At 32.3% G+C, this 21,669-nt stretch overlaps 1 protein-coding gene across 5 annotated transcripts in view; it reads right to left on the bottom strand.

Moving 5' to 3' along the window:
- The window catches only part of Trappc8 (trafficking protein particle complex subunit 8), a 90,114-nt gene that overhangs the window by 12,037 nt on the left and 56,408 nt on the right, over positions 1 to 21,669 (bottom strand). For all 5 annotated transcript variants that reach the window (XM_076836910.2, XM_076836911.2, XM_076836912.2 and 2 more), the window contains 8 exons: positions 20,652 to 20,806; positions 15,903 to 16,345; positions 14,522 to 14,669; positions 13,093 to 13,189; positions 11,866 to 11,934; positions 11,717 to 11,775; positions 8,966 to 9,139; positions 4,298 to 4,399 (listed from right to left, as the gene is read on the bottom strand). In XM_076836910.2, coding sequence (XP_076693025.1) covers positions 4,298 to 4,399; positions 8,966 to 9,139; positions 11,717 to 11,775; positions 11,866 to 11,934; positions 13,093 to 13,189; positions 14,522 to 14,669; positions 15,903 to 16,345; positions 20,652 to 20,806 — 1,247 coding nt within the window. The remainder of the gene's footprint in view (positions 1 to 4,297; positions 4,400 to 8,965; positions 9,140 to 11,716; positions 11,776 to 11,865; positions 11,935 to 13,092; positions 13,190 to 14,521; positions 14,670 to 15,902; positions 16,346 to 20,651; positions 20,807 to 21,669) is intronic.

Below are 21,669 nucleotides of genomic sequence, written 5' to 3'. Positions count from 1 at the left end.
AAATAAAATGGATGTCAACCAAGAATCCTATATCCAGCAAAATTAAGCTTCAGATTTGAAGATGAAATAAAAATCTTTCATGTTGAACAAAAATTTAAAAAGAATTTGCAACCAGAAAGCCTGTACTTCAGGATATTCTCAACAAAATATTCCATGAAGATGAAATTTTTTAAAAAAATTGAAAACTAGTGAAGGGAGGAACTACACTAAAGGAACAGTCAATCAAAGTAGAAACTAATTCAAATTAAAAACTAGAGATAAACGAAAATGACCAGAAACACAAATCTCATCTCAATATTGAACATTAATGGCCTAAACACATCAATCAAAAGACATAGTCTGGCAGACTGGATTAAAAAACAAGACATAATACTATGCTATCTCCAACAGACTCACCTCATAGGCAAAGACATCCACAGACCGAAGGTGAAAGGATGGGGAAAAAAAGCATCACTCACATGGATCAGATAAACAAACAGGGGTTTCTATCCTCGTATCAGATAAAGTGGACTTCAAGCCAAAGGGACAAAGAAGGACATTTCATATTGCTTAAGGGAAGTGAAATATAACAATCATAAATATTTATGTCCTGAACAATGGAGTATTTGTGTATATTAAACCAACCCTTCTCAACTTCAATAATCAAACAGACCACAACACAATAGTACTGGGTGACTTTAACACACCTCTCTCACTACAGGATAGGTCTTCCAAATAAAAACTAAACCAAGAAACTCTACAACTACATAATATAATCAAAAATTTAGACTTAACAGACATATATAGAATATTTCATCCATCAATGACTGAATATACTTTCTACTCAGTACATGGATCCTTCTCTAATATAGATCATTATCAAATTATCAAATATGTTGACATACAATTGTAATATTACCATAATATATTTTTAGCATCTGAAAGGTTATTTTGATAGCTCCCTTTCCATTGATATTAATTTTGTGTTCTTGCTTTTTTCTTGATTAGGCTTCTTTGATTTTCTAAATTATGTATTTATTCTAATTTGTTATACATAATGGCTGAATGCAATTCATTTCATATTACACATATAGAGCACAATTTTTCAAGTTACTGATTGTATAGAAAGTATTTTCACACCATTCATGTCTTCATACATGTATTTAGGGTAATGATGTCTAACTCATTCCACCATCACTTCTACCCCTTTGCCCCCCCTCCCCTTTGCCCTATCTAAAGTTCCTTGATTGCTCCCATCACCATTATGAGTTAGCATTCTCATATCAAAGAAAACATTTGGTCTTTGTTTTTATGGGATTGGCTTACTTCACTTAGCATTATATTCTCCAACTCCATCCATTTACTTGCACCTAACAGAAGAAAAAGTAGGCCCAAATCTCCATCATGTCAGATCAGGCCTCAACTTTCTTAATAAGACTCCTATAGCGCAAGAATTAAAACCAACAATCAATAAATGGGATGGATTCAAACTCAAAAGCTTCTTCTCAGCAAAAGAAACAATCTATAAGGTGAATAGAGAGCCTACAGATGGGAGCAAATGTTTACCACAAGTACATCAGACAGAGCAATAATCTCTAGAATATATAAAGCACTCAAAAATCTTAATACCAAAACACCAAATTACCCAATCAATAAATGGGCCAAGGAACTAAACAGACACTTCTCAGAAGAGGATATACAATCAATCAACAAACATGAAAAAACGTTCAACATCTCTGTCTAGCAATTCAAGAAATGCAAATCAAAACTACTCTAAGATTTCATCTCATTCCAGTCAGGATGGCAGCTATCAAGAATACAAACAATAATAAGTGTTGCCAAGGATGTGGGGAAAAAGGCAGACGCATACATTGATGGTGGGACTGCAAAATGGTGCAGACAATCTGGAAAGCAGTATGGAGATTCCTTGGAAAACCTGGAATGGAATCACCATTTGAACTAGCTATCCCACTCCTCAGTTTATACCCAAAAGACTTAAAAACAAAATATTACCGGGACACAGCCATACCAATGTTTATAGCAGCACAATTCACAATACCAAATTGTGGAACCAACCCAGATGCCCTTCAGTAGATGAATGGATAGGGAAACTTTGGTATACATACACACAATGGAACATTACTCAGCATTAACCATAGTCTGCATGACTTCAATTTTTAAAAAAAGTAATGGAAATGCTTTTTATATTGATTGTTTTCATACATGTCAAAACTGATAAAACTGCATACTTTAAATATGTGCATTTTATTGTACTTCAATTTTTACCTCAATATAGCTATGAAAAAAAGAAATTGCCTTGTCTTCCAAGTTTAAATTTTCTATATATATATATGATATATATATAAACATATAATGTAGATATATGTATAAAATATATATAACATTTACTATCATTACCAAGTTTTTTTTTTTACATATATATGAGAGAAAGAGAAGAGGGGAAATATAAACTATTTTAATAATATGTGAAATAATGATATACAGAGAAATAAAAGGGCTATGCCAATATATACTATGTAAAATGAGAATAAAACTAGAGTAAAGTTTATAGAAACATACAACTTCATTTTCTAAATGCTGTCTTGATGTTGTCTTAGACACTCCAAAATATCAAAAGCGTATGACATTTAGAACTAAAACTTGGGATTTTTGTATTAATTGAAGTAAGAAAACCAATTCCCTTAAAATAAGCAACAGATTTGAGATTAAATTTAGTATCTCCATTAAAACAAATGGAGAGCTGGGGATGGGGCTCAAGCGGTAGCGCCCTCGCCTGGCATGCGTGCGGCCTGGGTTCGATCCTCAGCACCACATACAAACAAAGATGTTGTGTCCGCCAAAAACTAAAAAATAAATATTAAAATTCTCTCTCTCTCTCTCTCTTTAAAAAAAAAATCTTAAAAGAAAACTAATGGAAAATTACTATTATATCAAAAGAGTAAAAACTGATTCAAGTTATAGACTTACCAACAGATGCTAAAATTAATAGAGAAACCAGACATTTACATTTTCAAATGAACTCCACATACATTATTTACTATTAGGAAAAGTAAAAAAAACAACTCTGGAGAAATATGGTAGACACTACCATAAGGAAATCATAAGGAAACATGAGAAGAACCCAAACAAGATACTATGCTACAAAATTACCTGCCCAGGCTCTTCAAAAATGTCAAAGTAAAAATCAACAACAACAAAAGGGTAAGAAACTATTCCAGATTAAAACAGACTAAAGAGACAGGACAACTAAACGCAATGTGTGATCCTGGACAGGAAAAACCAAATAGTTACAAGGATATAATAACCAAAATCTCTGGTGATACCTGAACACAGACAAGTTATGCATCAATTTTGAACTTCCTGACTATCTTGACAGTCATTTCTGATTATGTTACTGTCTTTATTCTTAGGAATATACAATGTAGCATTTAGGGACAGAGAGCTATAGGTCTGCAGTTTACAATAACTACTTGAGAAGGATTAAGAAAACAATTAATATACATGTAAATTTTAAAAAAGGATAAAGCAAGTAAGACATATGTTAACCACTGGTGATTCTGAGTGAAAAGTGTGAGAGAAATCTATATATTATTCTTGCAACTTTTTCTGTAAATTTGGGAACGATTTTAAAATAAAAATAATAAAAGATAATAGGGGCACAGCATGCAAATTATTTATGAACACAACATTAGAACCACCATTTAAATAACTGGACAAAATTATTTATTAGTGATTAAATTTTCTAAAAGAAATTTTTAGCAAGATTAAATGGTATTTTTAAGTAAGAAATCATATTAAACACTATTGCTGCACAACTCCAGAGGCCACCCTTTACATGTTATAATGTCCTCTAGAGTTCTACAATGGTGTGGTGCTGTTATAACAAATAAAATATAGAGAATACGCTTCCCTTCCTCTCAAGCAAATCACTTCTTTACATAGTTATGAATTCTAGATTTAATAAAGAATATCTTAGGAAAACTCAAGTTTATAAATGCATCTTAATACTCTTATAGGTGCTTATCAACTTTAAAATTAATATCTGTTCATTTTAAATTTTATTTTCTTGAGGTACTCAGGAATGAACCCAAGGCCTCAGCACTCTAGGGAAGTGCTCTACCACTGATCCACATCACCAGCCATCAATTCTAATTTTAGTAAGTTGTCTGCTACCAAACCAACCCAAATCCCAATATAAAATCCTAAACAAATCAGATCTCTTCAAAATACAAAAACCAATCAAACTAAAAACTCCCACAAGTTCACAGGAAAACCCCAGAGCAAACTACATTATTACCTGTTTCTGAGGATAAGAAAAGGCTTCTTTTCCTATAGTGCGAAGAATAACATGATGCTGACCTTCCAAAATAAGCTGCTTACTGTCTTCCACAACATATGCCTTAAAAACACAAAGCGAAAAATGTTACCCTCTTTGGCAATAACTGCAAAAGAAAGTAACTAAACATTTGATGGAAGGCAGAAATACTTTGGCTAATATGTATAAATTATCAATAACCTTGGATGGTTGTGTCAGCATTTCAACTTTTATTTATTCATTCAATCAATAAAGACTGTGCCCCCCAAACCTCTTTTGACTCAATATAATTTATCTGGCCTAGGTGTTTTAAAGAGATAAATCTTGAAATCTTTCCTAATTTTCTACTTAAGAAACTTCTTCAAAAGAATTATGTCATAACATATGGTTTTGCCCCTCTATCCTTACTGAACTGCCAATATATAGGGAAAAGATTTCCTTTTACATTCTTGCTTATAAAATGCCCTAGGGTTCATCTCATAGCAGAGAAAAATTAGTGAGTGTAATCATAAATCCTATCAATGGAAATGTGATGTCCTTGGAACACCTTAAATATAAATACATATGCTTTAATAGGCTTTTTTTTCTTCTAAAGACAGTAAGCCGATTTCATCTATATTAACTAACTGTTCCAGTTTATAAATCTCCCTCTTTAACAGCTTGTTTCAAAGAACATATCTTTAAATGGCTCTGATATACTGTTATTGTCACATCATGTAAACATAGTTAAAAAAAATTGGCTTTAAAAAATTAAGCTTATTAGATTCAATAAACAAAAAATTACTCAGTCAAAATGCTATAAAAAGTTTCCAGGCCAGGCACAGTAGTGCACGCCTGAATTCCAGTGGCTCGGGAAGTTGAGGCAAGAGGATTCTGAGTGCAAAGCCAGCCTCAGCAACTGCTAAGCAACTCAGCGAGACGCTGTCTCTAAATAAAATACAAAATAGGGCTGGGGATGTGGCTCAGTGGTCGAGTGCCCCTGAGTTCAATCCCTAGTACCACCCCCCCCAACATCAATAAAAAAAGTTTCTAAATGTGTGTTTACTTCCAATTTCTGAACTTATCTTACTAGGGATCAAACCCAGGGCTTCACACATGCTAGGCTAGCACTCTACCACTGAGCTAAAACCCAATCTCCTAACGGTATATACTTTTTGAAATGTATTGCATTAAGGCATAGAATATCCCAGAACCTTTTCAGCATCCTTATGTGCAGAACCCAGAAACCCAGGAGTTATATAGGGAGATGACCTTTAATTCAAGAGTGAATGGTTGATGAATAAGGTCTTGAAACAATGTCAGACATGTTTTCTAACAGTCCCATAAAATTGAACAACAGTCACCCATCATGCATTCTCCTCTCTGCATAAAGGTTTAAATTTTTGAAATAAACTTATTTCTGGCAAAGACTGGTTAAGAGTTGTATCCTCTTTTTCCAACTTCCTTTTTCACAAAACTTTTTAAGTTCTTAGTTTTCTCTTGAATCATATTTTTTTTCAAGAGTCCTATTCTTTCTGTGTATCTTATTCCACATTTAAAATGACTTTTCAAGACTTCTTTAATTTAATGTGTCATTTCTGCATTCTCTAGAGCTCTCACTCATAAAACAATCTACCAGCCACTTGTCAACTGAGTATCAATACATTTATAAGTACCAGCTACTATCAAACTTCATATCCCATTCAAACTTCCACTTTCCAATAGAGGATAATCACACCTTTAGATAGCTTTCTTCCTCATGTTGTCAGTGACACTAGTAGTGGGCTTTTGTTCAGGGCCATTTTTCAAAAAAAATCAAACTTTTCCCCCAACAGAAGTTATTGTGGATTTCAAAAATGGGAACAGAATATAGCATACATTACTCAAAATCCTGTCTCAAAAATATTACAGATTGTTACATGGCATGAGCCTGTGGAGTGACAGCCATGAATGCCAAGGGTCTGTTATATATTTACTTAATGAATGGTGGTTTACTTTAAGGGGCAATACTGTTGAACCTAAAAACAGGATCATCTTGATTTTCAGCTTTAAAAGCATTTAATTTCAAGCTAGTAGGATGTAACTAATCTTTTTAACATAAAACACTTTTTATAATCAATGACAGTTATCAGATTACTTAAGCAACAGTTCACCTGTTGTTGTTCACTCTTATAAAGCTTGGTTTCAAAAACAGTTTATTTTTATTAATAAAAAATCTCCCCCATTATACACCTTCTCTTTGCTGTTTTCAAATTTTTACTGATGCATATAATTATACATAACAATGGAATTTGGTTTTGCATATTTGTACATGCACATATCAATAATATAATTTTTTTTCATCTTTCATACATTTGATTCATGTGAGTTATGCTTTTCCATTTTTACCCCAAATACAAATTGCAGAATCACATCAGTTATACATTCACAATGTTTACATAATGCCATATTAGTGACTGTTGTATTCTGCTGTCTTTCCTACCCCCTACTATCCCCCCTCCTCTCCCCTCCCATCTTCCCTCTCTACCTCATCTGTTGTTGTTCCATTCTCTCCCTCCCCCCCCTTTCCCCTCACAACCTCATATATGTGATTTCGTATAACGATGTGGTTTTCCTTCCGTTTCCATGCAATTTCCATATGCAACAAAATGAAACTGAATCAATAATATAATTTGGTCAAGATCATTTTGCAGTGTTTTCCCTTTCCCTGCTCTTGAATCCCTTTCCCTGTCTTCCTCCCCACCACCTCCCAATCTCTTTACTGGTCTCCCTTCACCATCCCCCCATACATTTACTTTCCATTATCCTCTCTGGCTTCCATATATGAGGAAAAAAATATGACCCTTGACTCCCTTAGACTGGCTTACTTTGCTCAACATAATCGACTATAAATGACATAGTTTCATTGTTTATGGCTGAATAAAACTCAATGGTGTATATATATCACATGTTCTTTATTCATTCATCCACTGATGGACATTTAGGCTAGTTCCATAGTTTGGCTATTGTGAACTGTGCTACATGGATATGCAAAAATTTCTTTAGAATGCTCTGATTTTTATTCTTTAGAATAAATACCTAAAGAATTTGTGCAGTGCTAGGCATCAAACCCAGGGACTGGAACATGCTAGGCAAATACTCTACAACAACAACAATAAAAAATGGTCCATTTAAAAACATCTGGTTTAATAAAAATAACACTCTACAAAATTTTAATCAATTTAATGACCTACGATGGGACTATCTACGCTAGTTCTTGTAGTAGGTGACACAAAATCACAGCTTTGTCACAGAATTAAGGTAAGGATGTTGTCCAAGAACATCCTTAATTTCACAATAGTATTATTTTTTTAAAATAAAATAATATATGCATATGATACAAAAGGGTGTGCTATTAAAAAAATGTTTTTTTTATATTACTGCTCTGTTCATTTAAAGGGAAGCTACTGCCTAAATACTAGTTCTGGTTGACCACATGTGGACTCTACTTGAATCTGAATTTTTAAAACACTGGTATTTTAAAATTCAATAGTATTTTCAAATAACCTGGGGAAACTAAACAGAGGAACAATTAGAAAATTATTAAGGAATTATAAATGATTTGGTTGGGAGACATAACAATATTGTGGGATTAAACAAAAATATATCATATTAAACAAAAATTATATTAAAACAAAAATGTTGCGGACTTGAGGTACAGCTCAGAGGTAAAGTGTTTACCTAACAAGTACAAGACCCAAAGTTCAATCCCTAGCAATGAAAAGAAAAGTCTTCATATGCTAAAAACGTCTTAAATCTACTAGAAGCACATACAGAAATATTTATAGATGAAATACGTCATTTTAAAAAATACATAAAAAATATGCCTAGCATGTGAAAGGCTCTGGGGTCCATCCTCAGCACTGAAAAAACCAAACCAAACCAAAAAAATACAACACGGCTAGGAGTATAGCTTAGTGGTAGAACAAGTGGTGTGAGGCCTTGGGTTCGATCCCTAGTAACAAAAATAAAAAACAAAAAAATAAATGTAAATATAAAAAAAAGAAGGGAGGGGCAAAGGAAATGGATGACACGAATAACAAGAAATTAATGGCTCTTGAAACATAATAATGGTACCCAAAGGCTCATGATGCTATGTTTCCTTTGTTATAAAAGTATATGGAAATTTCCAGAATAAAAAATATCAAAAGTTTAATAACCCCTGCTCTTAACATGCTTACCAAATCCACAATATTCTCAGTCACAGAGATAAGAATAACACAGGAAAAAAGTCATCTAATTTGAATTAATTCTTTAGGCAAAAAGTTTTAAAAGTTGTATGGAACTGTTAAAAGAAAAAAGTAAGTTATAAAACGACTGAAATATTGAATCTGAAAAATTTAAGCAGAAAATATATGAACAGTAGTATACATTTATTCTTCAGCTTGAGAACCAAATATCTGTGAGGCCATCATACACCATCTTTCTGTGGCAGTTTTTAAGTAGAGTTGCTGTATTAAATTACTGGACATTCTCAATACTTGAATATGGAACATGCACATAGGGAAAGGAAATAACATGACACTTTGTAAGCTCTGTATTATAAATGGGAAATGCATTGTCTTAAATAAAACTGTACTTCACACTGGGGAAAAAAATTGAGGCTTGCTGAAATAATTTAGTAGCACATACCTTCCATAATATGATAATATTCAAATCCACCTCACTGCATTTCTGAATCAATCTCACAGCATCCTCTATTGAATGTTTTTCTGTATGCAGAGACAACTGAGCTTGGGGTTTTTTCAACTCAGAAGATAAACTTCGATAAAAGAAATCTGCACATGGACTTGCTGAACTTATTATCTGTTAAAAGAAAATCATATCTGTATGTAAATTCTTTTAATTAAATGTCTTGTCAGAACTTATTCTATATCATTCATTTAAAGATACCCTGCCAAAATTTACAATTTTATAATTTACATATACCCAAAAGACTTATTTAGTAACTTCCTGTCAATTTGGTTCAATACAGGATGGTTACTGGATCAGTTAAAAGATATGGTACAAATTATTCAACATCTTAAAAGATGTCACTCCAAAATAATCAATCTATACTCTGAAGGACTTCCAAATATCTAGGGAGGATGAATAAAACAATAAAATGTTGAAAATAAATATTTTACTGTTAAAATAGCAAAATGTTTCTCATTTGAATACACAGAAGAACACAAGAGAATATCCAGTGAAACAGAATACAAACAGGTGTTGGCATTAACTTGGCTTTTACACTTGACATGAAAGAACATGAGAAAAGAATTTTAAATGAACTCAGAACTATAGGACTTCCCTTAATAGAATACTATGCTTCACAGTAAAATCTCTGCACTTATGGTTTCATGATTAACAGGCTATGTATATATCATGTAGACTTAAGCTATAAGATAGAAAATAAATATTTGACTGATAAGAATAAATAAATATTAGTGAATAAATAAATATTAGTAAATAAATATATTTTTCCCTTATGAGTGAAACTTTCTGATAAAACACTATCCCACAGTTTTCTCCTGAATCTGTAGTACTTGGTAAGTTTTATTTATTCAACCAGATGTGTCAAAAGGGGAAATGTTATCACATAAAACTTTCCTATGTTCATATATGAATACACAACCAGTGTAACTTCACATCATGTACAACCACAAAAATGGGAAGTTATACTCCCTGTGTGTATGTCAAAATACATTCTACTGTCATGTATATTTATACAATTTTTTTTTTCAGTTGTAGTTGGACCCAGTACCTTTATTTCATTCATTTATTTTTATGCGGTGCTAAGGATCGAACTCAGGGCCCTGAGCATGCTAGGTGAGCACTCTACCACTGAGCCACAATCCCAGCCCCTAAACAAACAAATTTTTTAAGAAAAAAAGGGAGATGTCTTAGTTTCCACCTTCTACAGTAGTCTTATACAAAGTTATTTAACTATAAATACAATAAACAATTACAACCTTAATATAATTTAAGAACCATACAGATGTTTCTAGAGATTTTTCTTTAAATATTTTTTTTAGTTGTAGTTGGACACAATACCTTTACTTTATTTATTCATTTTTACGTAGTGCTGAGGATCGAACCGGGCACCTGGCACACACCAGGTGTGCGCTCTACTGCTGAGCCCCAGCCCCAGCACTGGAATTTTTAGATTTTTTTAAAGAAATGAACAAAACAAACAACTGAAGACCCCAAAACTAAACTCAACAGTTCAAAGCATATTATCTCCATTGGGCTTTTATAGCCATGAAATATTTCTAAATAGCTGCTTCCTTAAATTGTCAAAGATTGTCACAGAGGTGTATCAAATGAAAGCCAAGGATAAGAAGTACAAAATTATAAAGTTATTTGGAATTATCAAAGAGAACACAAAGAAAAAAATCATCCCATTAATAATATACAATTACACAAAATTGTATAATGTGTGTCCAGTGTTTTTCAAAGCAAGTCCCCAAATAACCTGTTCACATTATCTGCAGGGTTGGTTAAAAATGCAAATTCCCAACCACTACTCAAGATGCAATGAACCATAGCTTTAGAGGTGAGGAGGCAAAGCCTATACTTTAACAAAATCATCTAGAATCTTGACATTCAAAACTAGGGTCTATAAACTAATAACCTCAACATTACCTAGTATAACTATTTAGAACTTTAGGTTCTTATCCCCATTCTACTGAATCAGAATCTGCATCTAACAAACAAGATCTACAGTGAACATTTTTTGAAAGCTTAAAAACTACTGCTCAAGATGATTCTTTTATATATATATAATATGTATATAATATATAAATAATAATATTTAATAATTTTAAGATATTTTTTAATATTTTTGTTTATTTCTTTTTTTATGTGGTACTGAGGATCAAACCCAGAGCCTCATGCATGAGGGGCAAGCACTCTACCACTGAGCTACAACTCCAGACCCTGAAGATGATTCTTATACATAATTATAAAGGAGTATTATTGCCCTCAACAATAATACCTTTAAAATTACAAGATAGCCTTAGTGAGTCTAGCTTATTATTTGAGTATCAGAACCATAAAATGATATGCCAATATCCTGGGGTTAATATCTATATATTGTACTGGAACCATTTCTCCTAACAAAGAAGTTCCCTTATATAATTTTGCTTTTTTTAAATTCCAAGAATTATGTTTACCTCATATAAAATTTTCAAAAGAGAAATAATTCTAAATAACTAAAATGGTATGGTTCATATTATAGTTTTGGTTTGTTTAGGGACTGAGCACAGGTTATAAAACTCAACAGTTGAAATGTTCACCTTCCACAGTGTGGGGACTACTAAAGCAACAGTTTTGCTAAAATATTCAAATATCCCAGAATTTTTTAAATTTTTAAGTCAAATACCATTGTGTTCATATGCATACCTGTTCATTTCCAAAGATGATATCTGCAAAGGTATACCATTCTGAGGACTGCATAGCAGCTAAAAAAGAGGGGGAAACAAACTAATCATATCATTGCCACAAAATATAAAATGAACATTTAAGAAAGTATAAAACTAAAATGCATTTACCTTCTTTTTCCTTACATCTTACTGCCTTGAAGCAAAACTTTCCCTTCTCCCTACTGGCAAGTTTGGCCTCTAGGAAGAAAAGGGAAAAGTTTACTATATTCCTCAGATTATGACATGGTAAAATCTAATTAATTATTCAGACTTTTTTAGTCAAACAATTTGTAATTATAATTAATACTTTAGAAACATTTTTGTTTTTGTTTCAATGAAGTCACTCTTCATTGACTTCTTAGGATAAAATTAAGTTTTCTCAAAATACATGTATGTGAGAGATGTTCCAAATAAACAAGTTTAAAAGATCACACTGGGAGGCGGCAATCCCACCACTCTATTATTTCTTCATTTCCTTTCCATATTTTCTAATATATATGACACTAATCTAATGCACATACTTTGCTATGTGGGTGTGTTTTCCCACTATTGCAGACACTTTTAAAATGCCAATGAGTACATTTTAATGACCAAAGTTAGAAATGTAGCATAATTTGCATTGAAGCCACAAAAAAATTTTCCCCATTAAACATAATAAACTACTCTGAACACATGAATTTTCCATATTTTAAATTAATTCTTTTATATAAAGATTATAAGGATTATATGAGAATTAACGTGAGGCTAAGGATATAAACACTTTTATGTCTTTTGAAATACATCATTCAGTTCTTTTCCAGTAAAAGTGAATATCATTTTCAGCTTCATATCAATCTTACAACCATAAGACACTCTTATATTATTCATAAGATGACAAGTTGATAGGAATATTCTGGGCAACTGTCAATGCATATGACACAGTATGCATATTCTTTTGTTTGAATGTTACACATATAAAAATACACAAAAAGTAGTAGAAATATAGATATAGCTATTCACCAGTCTATCAGCAATGAAGAAAACAGAAATATCCATATTCTAGTACATACATTTCTAAACTCTTAAATTTTTCATAGTGATTACATACTCAGGTACTGATTTTACAAATCGGGGAAAAAATGGAACAGAAAGAAAAAATAAAAGTAGAAAAATGTGGAAAGAAATAAAAAGATGGAAAAGACTGGATCAAAACGGGTAATTTGGTTTACAATCACATCAATGAAGGAAAGCACAATTTAATGCTTAAAAAAGATAATTTTAAGGATGGCACCAATAATCTTATGATATTATGGTACTACTTTGAAAAATCAAGCAATGTTGTCAGAATTTATTTTGAAGAGGGATAAAGGCACACACCTTTATTTTCAGCGAGATTTACAGAGTTCTGTAACTGCCAGTGCTTGCTACTGCTTGATACTTGTACTATGTGGAATTCCTTAACACCTGCTTCACTCTATGAAAAAGAGAAGGAGCACTAAATTAAACTATTCCAATAAGAACAAAATTCAGATGTTACCCAAGTCCATACCAATTAATACCAGATGAGATTTTTTTTAATCTTAAAGTAATTGTGCACATTTCAGAAAGTTGAAGTTATTTAAATTCTTTTCTTAATCAGAAAAATATACATTTTATATGAGTATTTTTAACTAGAATGCACACCCAGTGGTAAATTTAAAAATACTGAAAGGCACTGCATTATTAAAAACTAGCACAATAAGTTTACTGACAATATTTAATAGGTCAAAAATTATTTGTTGTCAATTTTTAATTAAAACATGGACTTTTTATTTCTTTTAATATTTCTGAGACCTCATTCAATTAAGGCAAGGAAAAAAATAAGCAACAAAAACAAAATACAGCCTTAATACGTAGCCTACGTGTACATGAAGCAATTTAAACAGTACATAATTTTTTTATTCTCCTAAATAAGAGCTATTTTAATATTTGAAATGATTAAAACTTTTTAAATTTTTTTTTGTAGTTGAATATGGACAGCATGCCTTTATTTTATTTGTTTTCATTTTTTTCATGTGCTGATAAGGATCGAACCCAGTGCCCTTCACATGCTAGGCAAGCACTCTGTCACTGAGCTAGAGCCCCAGGCCCTAAAAACTTTCTTGTTCAACTAATAAACATACTAATATTTTTGAAGATCAAAGTACTAGCATATTAACATTAAATATTCTAAAAAAAGCAACCTTGCAAATTTATGAATGCTAAAAGCAAGAGAATACTAACAATTCAAGTAGTATCTGTACTACCGAATTAATCTGAGTCTAAAGTTGTATGAGATCACATTTCCTTCTTCAAGAACATTCATTCTGTTATTTAGAGTGCATAAAAATAGTGAAACTTTGGAAATGCCTTATATTACAGAACAGTACTATTAGAAATATATAACTAAAGGATTACTAAGTTAATACTGTGTATGAAATCTTACAGAATTTCATTAATTTAATTATGTCAATGGAATATACTCAATGATGAGACTAGAAAGCACTTTAAGAGATTTCTTTTAGATTACATCACTAGCATAAGGGTCTATATATAATGTAAATATGTATTATATTAATATCAGCAGACCCTTTCATTTGAAGAGTCTCTAAGGGATAAGATTATAGAGTTAATAGATAATTAAGATGTTTTTCCTATATTCTATATGAACATTCCCAAATTCCTAGCTTATATTGTCCTGTGAAATAAAAAAAGGACTTATACTTTAAAAAGGGCAAACAATTCAAATGTTTTGTTACAAACAAAATCCAGCTCTAAACTAACTTACAGTATTGGTATTTTCCACATCCACAAAGACTAGCATATTCCCTCCTCTGCCTTCTTCATCTTCTAGAGAATTACTTCTGCAGACAGTAGCTCGCACATTCAAAGATCGGCTGGTACAAATAACTGCAGTGTGCCTTAAGATTCTGTGTCTGAAGAAGTAAATACATGCAAATTAATTAAAAATTAAAAATCATTCACTAATTACAAATAAAGATTTTAAAACTTGATAATTCAGGACCATTCATATTTGAGAAAAACAAAGATGATACAATAAAGTAAAATTACTAGTTAGCCCATCTTTAGTTTAATTCTACTCAATTTGAAAGGAAACTATTAACCTCCCTGACTCTAGGCTTATTAACTTGCTTCATATAGTAATATCTCAATTATGCCTCTTCTCTGATAGTATTTCCAATGTTACTGTACAACTACTGAGCTCTTCACCATACGGTTTTACATTTCAAAGACTGTTCCCTTTACTTCTTTCACACTAAGTTCAGACTGTAGCTGAACAAACTATATTCAATTTATATTTTCTAAGTTACAAATCTTTTTTTCATAGATATGGTCACTCCCTGGAACATCCCACTACTCTCTTTCCTACCCCTTTGATATGCAAATCCTGACATCTTTACTGTCCTTGGAAGCTCTTTACACCACTACCACATTCCAGAAAGCCTTCCTTGATTGCCTTGCCCACAATACTCCCCTTCTATTATCTTGTGGAAAATTACCATTTACTGAGGACTTAAAATGTACCCATACTTATAAATACCTCATTTTTACCCTCAAACTTTTACAAGATATTTAGACATTCCATTGAATAAAATAAATGTAGCATTCCTAGTTAATTTTGTAAAAATGAGAAGGGAATATCACATATAAAATGTTCTGCTGTGCAATATACAGGCGACAGGTTCTGGTAAATCAGGTATGATTTCTTCAGTGATTACCCACTTTAATTCCACTCTAATCATCTGTTCTGAATACACCATAATGATATTTTGTTCATACATTGGAGGGAGGCACTACGGAAAACAAAGTAATTTTCTTAAAAACAAATGACTTTAGTTAGGTTGCTTCATCTACAAATGACTTGATATTTTAATACATTGTTATTTGTTTCATTATTGTGACAACTTAGTCACACTTAGAAGAATCATGCAGTTTATAGACAAAAGATCAATGTAATTAAATAGTTTCTACTTTTGGTTATCTAGAATTAAGATATATTTGGGATGACTTCATATAAAAATATGCATTTTTGAAGAGAATAATTTCTCAATAAAAAATACATATTAAACAAATATCAAACACTGATTCAAATATGTATACCTATATTAAACACAGTGGTAAAATTTTTAAATTTTTATCATACTTACCGTATTTTAGGCTGCTTTTTAACACTTTCATAGTAAAACAAAAAGTTAATTTCATGGACACCTTCTTCATCTGGCCCACGTAACCACATTGGTAGCTGGACTGAAGCTCCAGGTAGAAGAACAGTGTCAGGAAGGGGAACAGGAATCACTTCTGGCTGACTCCCCATGCCAATGCCAAAGTCTACAGAAGAAGCTGATGATATGAGTGCTGTACACACAGAGGTAGAGTCTGTCACAACAGTCTTGTAAGCACTACAATTTTCAGAAGCTGAAGGGCTCAGTGGTGTTAAAACAGCAGTATTACCACCAAAAGTAAAGAACTCTGGACGTTTAGAAACAACCTTCAATGCAGTAAGAGGACATTTGCTGACATTGACAAATTCTACATATGCTTTTCGAATTTCTCCACAGAGAAGTCCTGTAGGAAAATGTATAAAGAACACCTGCATTGGAGGGAAAAAACATTATTATATTGTCTGTTAAAAATTTTGAACTTCTAATGAGTAATGTTTTTAAGATGCTGTATGACTTTACTAAAGGTTTACAACTATTTCATTAATTCTCTGATAGTTGTTTAAACAGCTCCATTTTAGAAAACACAGTAAGACAAAGAGACCAATATTACTCAGCCACGATTTTGAGCTATTAAAGGTAAAATACAAAACAAAGCTATAAAAATTCTACAACTTTGTAGCTTATGAACAAGAAAAACTATAATTTAACATGACTATAAAATAACAATCATTCTTATCATCTTTATCACTGTCAGTTTAAAAAGCTTAAATATATACATCCTTAAAATAAAAACATATACCATGGATCTTAATGAAGAGCATCTGATAACATATCCATAATTATAAAACCCACAGTACTCCAAACAACCTCAGGCTTTTAATTAATAACTGACATGGGGCCAAAACCTGGCATCACTAATAACGCTTTTTTTATCTGCTGCTAAAAACTAGATATAAAATGACAAAATCATAGAATTTGTAGGGAAATGGATGGCATTAGAGCAGATTATGCTAAGTGAAGCTAGCCAATCCCTCAAAAACAAATGCCAAATGTCTTCTTTGATATAAGGAGAGTAACTAAGAACAGAGTAGGGACGAAGAGCATGAGAAGAAGATTAACATTAAACAGGGATGAGAGGTGAGAGGGAAAGGGAGAGAGAAGGGAAATTGCATGTAAATGGAAGGAGACCCTCAGGGGTATACAAAATTACATACAAGAGGAAGTGAGGGGAAAGGAGGGAAAATATAAGGGGGGAGAAATGAATTACAGTAGAGGGGGTAGAGAGAGAAGAGGGGAGGGGATGGGGCAGGGATAGTAGAGGATAGGAAAGGCAGCAGAATACAACAGACACCAGAATGGCAATATGTAAATCAATGGTTGTGCAACTGATGTGATTCTGCAATCTGTATATGGGTTAAAAATGGGAGTTCATATCCCACTTGAATCAAAGTGTGAAATATAATATATCAAGAACTATGTAATGTTTTGAACAACCTACAATAAAAATTAATAAAAAAAAAAAAGAAAAAAAAGAAAAAAAAAGGAAAGAAAAAAAAAAAAACTAGATATATACTGTTCTTAGATTACATGACAATTATCATTAGGTTCTCACTTGGAAGAAACCAAAACTGAAAACTTAAGGTAATAACTTCTGAATGCAGTTTAATACATGAAAGACCAAATCAAACTTAGATTGGAAAATCCATCCCAGTACTCTCAGAAAAGGTCACTCATCCTAATTCCACACCTCCAAAAATGGTATATAAATGTACATTTGTATGTTTTAAATTTAAGGAACAGTGTGTAGAAAGCAGATCTATTGAAAGATCTGCATTTTTAACACCATTTTTGTAACAATTTTTTTAACCTATCATATGCAAGGTTAAATAAAGAACACGTGTTGTCAAAAACAAGATGAATGTAAATTAAGAAAATTGTGTACTGAGGACTAAACCCAGAGGTACCTATCACTGAGCTATACCTCAGCCCTCTACTTGTTTATTAAGACAGGGTCTTACAAAGTTGCTGAAGGTCTCACTAAATTGATTCTGGCCTTGAACTTGATGAGGATGGCTTCCTTCCTCAGCCTCTGGAGTCATGTGGGGATTACAGGCATATGCCACAGTGCCAGGCTCATCAAGAGGTTAAAATCAATTTCATCTGGTTCAACTTTCATCATTTTATAATTAAAGAAACTTTCAAAGGACAGATAATTAGGGACAAAACTAAGTCTAAAAGTAAATCCAGGCATGGTGGTGTGCACCTGTAGTCTCAGCTACTCAAGAGCTTATGGTGAAAGGATTGCTTAAACCCAAGAATTTGAAACCAGCCTGAGCGACACAATGAGGGCACATATTAAAAAAAGTAAAGCTCTATCCATGACAATGTTACCTGAGAAGCACTGCTTTTAAAAACTACTTGTACATTAACAGTCTTAATAACTGAAGAACATTTAAGTGATCTAGCTTAATGAAAATTACAAACTAGTAGACTCACTTAAAAAGGAATAATTTATTTTGACAACTTCAACTACACTGATCAGAATATTCTCTTCCGAAAGTAAAGATCTCAAAAATTCTTACCTATATAATCCCAAACAAATGTTTACAACTATAATGGTGAATAGCCCTAAAGTAGCATTTAAATTCTAAATCATTTAAATTATTCTTCAGTCTCTTAACTTCTAGTTATAGCCATGCAATACTAATCAAAATTATTACTGTGGAAACTTAACAAACTTGGACAAGATGCATGAAAAACAAATTAAAGATTACGAAATACATTTGTCTTGTCAGATTAAAAAAAAATGATTAAACAGTATAGTACTGACACAGAAAGAAATGAGGTAATAATTACTAAACAGAATAGGAGGCATACAAAAACAATCCAACAGGAAAGGGTACTTTAGGGATATTGGTAAATAAAAAGATAGTACAATGGGTTGCCCATACCCTATTAATGGTATTGGGACTAGAAACAAAGTTTGATCTCTGTGCCCTTGCTATCCAGAATACATTCTTGCCAGGTATGGTGGTCCATGCCTGTAATCTCAGTGGCTTAAGAGGCTGAGACAGGAGAATCGTGAATTCAAAGCCAGCCTCAGCAAAAACAAGGCAACTCAGTGAGACCTTGTCTCTAAATAAAATACAAAGTAGGGCTGGGGATGTGGCACTGTACTTGAGTGCCCCTGAGTTCAACTCTGGTACAAAAAAAATAGAAGAAGAAATACACTCTCCAGATTTAAAACTCGTAGATATTAAAAATAAATAAATAAAACTGGGGATGGGGATATAACTCAATGATAGAGCACTTGCCTATCATAAAAGAAGCCCTGAGTTTGACCCCCAGCAGGGTGAAAAAAAAATAAATTAATCTGTAATTTGACTAAGGAAGCCTATTGTTAAATATAAAACTTATATCCAACAAAGTAAAAAACTATCCAATATGATTTCATGTAAGTTAAAAACCTGAACATGGTCAAAGACAGCAGATCAAAGATTAAACACGTACAAAATATTTTTCAACCAGAAAATGATGCTCTAGTCCATATGCCTTTTATTTACATTTAAATGCAACATAATTGCGTAAGTGTCAAATATGGGTAGAATACATACACTGCATATACACACACAAACACACATATCACTCATCACCATTTTCATGTGTAGTATGACTCTACTTATAATTATTAAAACTATAATTAAGTGCACAAGAAAGGCACAAAAAGATAAAACACACTCCACTAGGGAAACCTGAAGATGCAGGAAGAAGGGTCTCCTTCCAGTGTTCATATTTATATACTTCTATGACACAACCCTACTTTTGATCTGCACTCAGGTAAGAAATTTGATCCAAGGTGGGCTGTTTTTCTCTTCCAGAAACTTGAAATATTAAAATGTCATAAAGACTAGAAGTTGATGAACTACAGTCATATCAAAAGCAATTCTCTGCCAGGTGTGGTAGCACACGCCTGTAATCCCAGTGACTTGGGAGGCTGAGGCACAAGGATCTCAAGTTCAAGGTTCAAGGCCCTAAGCAACTTAGCAAGGCTTGTCTCAAAATAAAAACTTAAAAGGGGCTAGGGAATGTGCAAGTGATTAAGTGCCCCTGGGTTCAATCCCCATTACACTCCACCTCCAAAAGCAAATCCTTCTAGATGCTTAAAATGTTTGCTCCTAAATTCTCTGGAGCAGTTGAATGCCCCTTCTTTGAGACTTGTTGTCCCATAATACTTTAATTTCCCTGATATTAAAATGTCTTTCAACTAAATAATATGTTTTTCCTTCTCTTGTTACTCTGACATATTTTGTAACTAAAATTCCTTTGATACTATATGAAAATAGGATAGGGTGAGATAAGAGGGTGAAGGAAATACTGCTTTTTTCCCCCAAAATATTGTTATTTTGCTTAAATACTTTACAAGCATTAATTCACATAATATTTTGACAAATTACAAAAAAGCCAGTGAGTTTAATAACCAAAATGTTTGCTAGAAATGTATTCCCAATTTCTATTATTTTAAAGTTTATAAATTTATAACCTGGCTGTGACTTAATATGAATTTATATAATTACCTTATTTTGTAAATTAAATTTCTTTAAAATTTGCCTACCAAGACTTTAAAAGTATAGTTCAATGTAATATTAACAACTTCAAAGTCTAAAATTAATTTATTTAAAGTATCTTCCAGCTATATCAATTACTGAGTCCATTACATTTTAAGAAGTGAAATACCTCCAATAGTGGCATTTCTTCAGTGATTATAGGGTCTAAACGTCGATCAGGACCATATTTAATAGATGTTTTTTCTTCTTTTGTGTTGTTAAGTCGAGGACCTTGAATTTCTAAATCCTGTCTCCCTCGGACTGACATACCCAAGGAATATTTTCCTGAAATAAAAAACAACCAAATGCCCTAAAATAATCTGATATATTAACTGACAAGAATTTAACTTGAATATATGAATACTTAAATTTCAGATAATTCAATTACTGACTAATATGATTAATCAAAGAATTAAGTATATTTTAATTCCATGTTTAATACCACCTATATTATGCTGCTTAATTTCTCATTTCTTTTGGATTTACTTATGTTGCATAAAGACTACAAATCACTGAAGAAGTCCTTTAAAACCTGTATTTTCTAAACCATAATGCTTATTAATCAAAAGAATTCTGAGAATATCTTGGGTCCAATATTTAATTGGGCTATCACAAAATAGATATTCAAATGAAAAAAAAATTGAAAACACAGAACAGGTCAATTTTTCACTTCCTCATATTTGAATATATAGTAACCTGAATAATTTCAGGACTATAAATAAACATATCTTCTCAAGAGACTGAACAAAGAAAATTAAATATAGCATAGACAGCTTTAACTTTCTTAATATTCATGTGAGATTTTCCCCAAAGACTTCCATACAGTACATGTATGTATTTAACAAAAAAAAAAAAAAAAAAAAGAAAAGAAAAAGGGTACACAACTCTCTTTCCTGCAGGACTACTCAAAGCCTTTAATGTGCTGAAAGTTACTCTAAAGGGTTCAAAGCCAGATATATAATGTAGCATTTTCCACACTACATTTCATTTGACTTGGTTCCCTACTAGCATTTTACATAATACTAAACTACACTAAAACATCATGAAGCTGGGTGCAGTGGCACACGTCTGAAATCCCAGCAGCTTGAGAGGATGAGACAGAAGGATCGTGAGCCTCAGCAACTGCAAAGCGCTAAGCAACTCAGTGA

The sequence above is a fragment of the Callospermophilus lateralis genome, chromosome 17 (genome assembly GCF_048772815.1).
Source record: "Callospermophilus lateralis isolate mCalLat2 chromosome 17, mCalLat2.hap1, whole genome shotgun sequence".
NCBI classification, from domain to species: domain Eukaryota; kingdom Metazoa; phylum Chordata; class Mammalia; order Rodentia; family Sciuridae; genus Callospermophilus; species Callospermophilus lateralis.
Note: the sequence above shows the minus strand (reverse complement) of the source record. Positions and strands in the feature narration are given on the sequence as shown.